The following is a 4,916-nucleotide window of genomic DNA, read 5'->3' as shown; positions in this document are numbered from 1 at the left end:
TAAATAATTAAATTGTGTTATTGTTAAATTGTTCACATTACTTTATGTTGATAATTTTTTCTCATACATTATAATTTGTAGAAAATGTTGAAATATTTTGCAAAGAGACCTACGAGTTCAATTGAATCGTCTAGTGTTCCGGATGAAGAGTCTACTCCTGCACCACAACCACCACCACCTCCTCCTCCTCCGCAAATTTTATTTGAAAATATTGAAAATCTGAGTAGTGAAGTAGAAATTGTTGCTGATCCTGGTTTACGAAAATTGATTGAAGAGTATGATGTTGGTGCTAGAGATCATATTCGAAAAGAATATGTTGCTATGGGCCCTTGTCAACCTCGAGGCCATAATTTTCCAAGAAAAAAAATGGGTAAAGACAATAGATGTTTCAGAGAGGTTTGGTTTAAAGACCGTGATTGGTTGGAGTATAGTGTTTCAAAGGATGCAGCCTTTTGTTTCTGGTGTTATCTTTTTAGACCTAGTAATATAGGGTTTGGAGGAGATGATGTGTTTATGAGATCTGGTTTCATAAATTGGAAAAAAGCAATTGAAAAATTCAATGAGCATGTAGGTGGAGTTGGTAGTGCGCACAATGAGGCAAGAATACAGTTTGAGGGTTTCAAGAATCAAAGACAAAGTGTGGAGTATTCATTTTCATCAGGGAAACATGAGCTTGAAGTTTCTTATCGCAAACGCTTGACTTCCATTTTAAAAGTAATTCGATTTTTGTTGTTACAAGGATTGCCTTTTCGGGGACATGATGAGTCTTCGACATCATCCAATAGAGGAAATTTTTTAGAATTGCTCAAATGGTATAGCTCAGAGTGTCCAGAAGTTGCGGCAGTTGTTGGAATGAATGCACCTGGAAATAATCAAATGATTGCCCCAAAAATTCAGAAGCAATTGGTGAATGTTTGTGCAGTTGAGACCACAAATGCTATTCTAGCTGATCTTGGAGATAGGTGGTTCACTTTACTACTTGATGAGGCTCGTGACTATTCAGTGAAAGAGCAAATGACAGTTGTTATTAGATATGTGAACAAATATGGAGAGGTGATTGAACGATCTATGGTCGTAGTTCATGTTGCAACAACTACAACTGCTTATTTGAAGGAGGCAATCGACTCTTTATTTGCTAAGTATGGTTTGTCAGTGGCGAGATTGAGGGGTCAAGGATATGATGGTGCTTCAAATATGTTTAGAGAATTTAATGGCTTAAAGTTGTTGGGACCGAAAAGTAGCTAGAGGGGGGGTGAATAGCTCGTCGCGTGCTTCGTAGTTGGCGTTGCTTGTTTCTTCAAAGATGTGCAGCGGAAATGTACACGAAACAAAATACAACACTAACAAATAGATTTTACTTGGTATCCACCTCATAAGAGGTGATTAATCCAAGGATCCACACACTCACGCACCCTCCACTATGAAACACACTCCTCTACGGTAACTACCGAAGGCGGAGAAGCCTTTACAAACTCTCAATACAAGAAGAAAGGAAAGGATATGAAATACAAGCAAAAGCTTACAATAAACCCTAACCCTAACTTCTCTTCTTGCTTTTGATTCGCCTCTTGACTTAGAAGAACCTCCAAGAATCTTCAAGAACTGGTGATCTGAACTTGAGAGAGAGCTGTGGAGTCGCTGGTGAAGATCGGAGATGAATCGTGTAAGCACTGCTGAAGGAAACGCTCGCCTACAGCTAAATACGACGCCAACGGTTGGATCTCGATCGATTGGATTGCTCCCAATCGATTGGGGAGGCTTTGGATCGATCAACTGATCGATCCAGAGTGCCTCTGTGCTCTCTGGAATAGCCTAGATCGATCGGCTGATCGATCCAGGGCTTATCACGCACAAACAGCAACTCCCAATCGATCCACTGATCGATTGGGACCTCTGGATGGATCCACGGATCGATCCAAAGGGGTTCTGTTCGTGGGGACTCACCCGATCGATCAGCTGATCGATTGGGCATGATCCAATCGATCGGCTGATCGATCCAGATTTGTTAGATCGATCGGCTGATCGATCTAGATTTGTTGGATCGATCGGCTGATCAATCCAGATCTGCTGGATCGATCGGCTGATCGATCCAGATCTGCTGGATCAATCGGCTGATCAATCCAGATCTTGGTTTTTGCCCAAAAGTAAGTCCAAAGCCCCCTAAACCAACATCTAGTCAACCATGACTTATTGGTACATAAAACCTAGCATCCGGTCACCTTTGACCAGCTAGGACTCTCTTACCAAGTGTCTGGTCAATCCCTTTGACCCACTTGGACTTTTCTCCTCTTGCCAAGTATCCGGTCAATCCCTTTGACCCACTTGGACTTTTCTCCTCTTGCCAAGTATCCGGTCAATCCCTTTGACCTACTTGGACTGTCACCAGATGTCTGGTCAACCTTGACCCATCTGAATTTCCCCGTGCCTGGCTTCACTCACCAAGACTTCCCTTCTGCCTAGCTTCACTCACTAGGTCTTCTCATCTGCCTAGCTTCACTCACCAGGACTTTCACCTAGCTTCACTCACTAGGGTTTCCTTCTGCCTAGCTTCACTCACCAGGACTTTCACCTAACTTCACTCACTAGGATTTCCTTCTGTCTGGCTTCACTCACCAGGACTTTCACCTAGCTTCACTTACTAGGATTTCCTTCTGCCTGGCTTCACTCACCAGGACTTTCACCTAGCTTCACTCACTAGGATTTTCAGTCAAGTATCCAGTCAACCTTGACCTACTAGACTCTCCTTCACAATCTCCCCACATGAACAATTGCACCTGCAATGTTCATGTGTTGTCTACAAGTATTATCAAACATCGAAACTAAATCATCAAGACTCAAGCTTGACTCACTTCAAGCCCAGTCAAACAGGTCAACCTTGACCTAGGGAATATTACACCAACAAAAGTCACTGATAATGAAAGAAAATCCGTATGCATTGTATGTTCATTGTTTTGCTCATCAACTCCAGCTAGTGGTTGTAGCTGTTGCTCAAGCAAATCAATATGTTTGTGATTTCATGTGGATTGTTGGTTCGATTGTGAACATATCTGCATCATCTTGCAAAAGGGCCGACAAACTTCGACAACTTGAAAATGATAGAAAATTTAAACTTCTTGAAAGAGGAGAGATTAGTTCTGGTAGAGGACTAAACCAAGAAACTAGTCTAGCTAGACTTGGAGATACACGATGGGGGTCTCATCATTCAACTTTATGTCGTATTGAATAAATGTGGCCATCTGTTATAGAGGTTCTTCAAAATTTGATTGATGATGATGATCATTCTTCTAAGGGTTTAAGTAGAACTTTGGTTGAAAGAATGGAGAGGTATGAATTTGTGTTTATTCTACTATTGATGAAACGTATACTGGCAATCACAAATCATTTGTCAACCGTTCTACAAGAGAAAGATCAAAATATTGTGAATGCGATGCGTTTGATCAATAATGTGAAATGCAAATTGCAAAAGTTGAGAGATTCTGGATGGGATATTTTACTCGAGGATGTGAAGAAATTTTGTAATACTCATTCCATTGAAATAATTAATATGACAGATAACATCAACAGCCGTAGTCGTTAGAAGAGAGAAGGGAAAAATGTTAATTTTTATCACTAGTACCATGTTGAAATCTTTTGTGAGGTAATTTTATAATTCTTTTTTTGTTTACCATCAATTAAATTCTTTTAAACAGTAACATGTTTATTAATTTTTACTTTTGTTGTTTGATTTTTTAAATTGTAGGTTATCGATATTATTCTACAGGAGATGGATAGTCGTTTCTCTGAAACAACTATAGATTTGTTGATTTATATGTCATGCCTTGATCCTAGGAACTCATTCTCTAGATTTGATGTACAGAAGTTAGTGCGTCTAGCTCATTTTTATGAGGATGATTTTTCTTGGAATGAGCGTATGTTGGTTGAACAAGAGCTTGAAACATATATTGATGACGTCAGATCAGATGAACGGTTTGAATGCATTTCAGATTTAGGAGCTCTTGCAAAGAAAATGATTGAAACAATGAAGAATCGTGTGTTTCCTTTGGTTTATCGGATGATTGAGCTAGCCTTACTTCTTCCAGTTGCTACTGCAACCATTAAAAGAGTGTTTTCGGCAATGAATATTGTCAAAACAGATTTACGAAACAGGATTGGAGATGAATGGATGAATGATAGTTTAGTAGTCTATATCGAGAAAGATGTTTTTAATACTGTCGACAATGAGCCAATTTTACAGCGTTTTCAGAACATGGAGTCTCGAAGAATGCAATTGTCACGTATTCGTTAGTAAACTGCTTTCATATTTTAATATTATTGTATGAGTTTTTTTCATAATATTGTACTTTTTTCTCCTGTATGCCTAGTTATTTAAAAAATATTTTTTTAATTACATAGAAGTTATTAATTGTTCAAAAAAAAAATTGCCGTACTCAAGATTGTGGTCGCCCCTCCATGATTGAATTCCTGGATCCGCCACTGCCAAGGGATGGAGGAGAATGGAGCTCTAGGATTTCCCCCTAAGGGGAGAACCCTTCCCCCAAGGAGAGGGATGAAGTCCCAGATCCAAGATCCAATATCTCCCAAGATCTCCCAAGATCAGTCAAAGAATGAGGATCTTGACCCTTTTATACCTCCACCAAACTGCCCAGGAAAACTAGGAAAACAAGGGTCCGGTAAACTGAGTTTATCACCCACTAAACCAGATTTTCTCGTGATTCACCCTGAACCAAAGTTGTAGATCTTGAAATTATATTCAATCTGATACTTGGATCGAGCCCTGGTTCCAACTGAGCCGAAAGTTATGGTGGTTCAAAGTTTGGTCTGAAGTCTGGGCAGAGGTCCAGTTGAACCCGCGGTTGGGAGGCACGACCGTGCCATTTAGCATGGGCAGACAAGTCTCCCTCTCTGTTGGACCTCAA

The 4,916-nt window shown here is 40.1% G+C and overlaps 1 protein-coding gene across 1 annotated transcript; it reads left to right on the top strand.

The window, feature by feature from the left end:
* Positions 1 to 513: 513 nt before the first annotated feature.
* On the top strand, positions 514 to 4,285 carry LOC122033763. The gene is made up of 3 exons (XM_042592927.1): positions 514 to 1,183; positions 3,246 to 3,502; positions 3,740 to 4,285. The coding sequence occupies exons 1-3, from the start codon at positions 514 to 516 to the stop codon at positions 4,283 to 4,285; spliced, it is 1,473 nt and encodes a 490-aa protein (XP_042448861.1).
* The last annotated feature ends 631 nt before the right edge of the window (positions 4,286 to 4,916 follow it).

This window comes from Zingiber officinale, chromosome 11B, assembly GCF_018446385.1.
Source record: "Zingiber officinale cultivar Zhangliang chromosome 11B, Zo_v1.1, whole genome shotgun sequence".
Taxonomy (NCBI): Eukaryota; Viridiplantae; Streptophyta; class Magnoliopsida; order Zingiberales; family Zingiberaceae; genus Zingiber; species Zingiber officinale.
The sequence above is the reverse complement of the archived record's forward strand: the minus strand, read 5'-3'. Positions and strand labels throughout refer to the sequence as shown.

Bases quoted from the DNA above. Each gene is read 5' to 3' on its own strand.
- LOC122033763 (XM_042592927.1), top strand. From the start codon at position 514: ATGAGATCTGGTTTCATAAATTGGAAAAAAGCAATTGAAAAATTCAAT. The intron at 1,184-3,245 runs GTGCTTCAAATA...CATCTGTTATAG, and splicing joins GAGGGGTCAAGGATATGATG to AGGTTCTTCAAAATTTGATT. The intron at 3,503-3,739 runs GTGAAGAAATTT...TTTAAATTGTAG, and splicing joins GGGATATTTTACTCGAGGAT to GTTATCGATATTATTCTACA.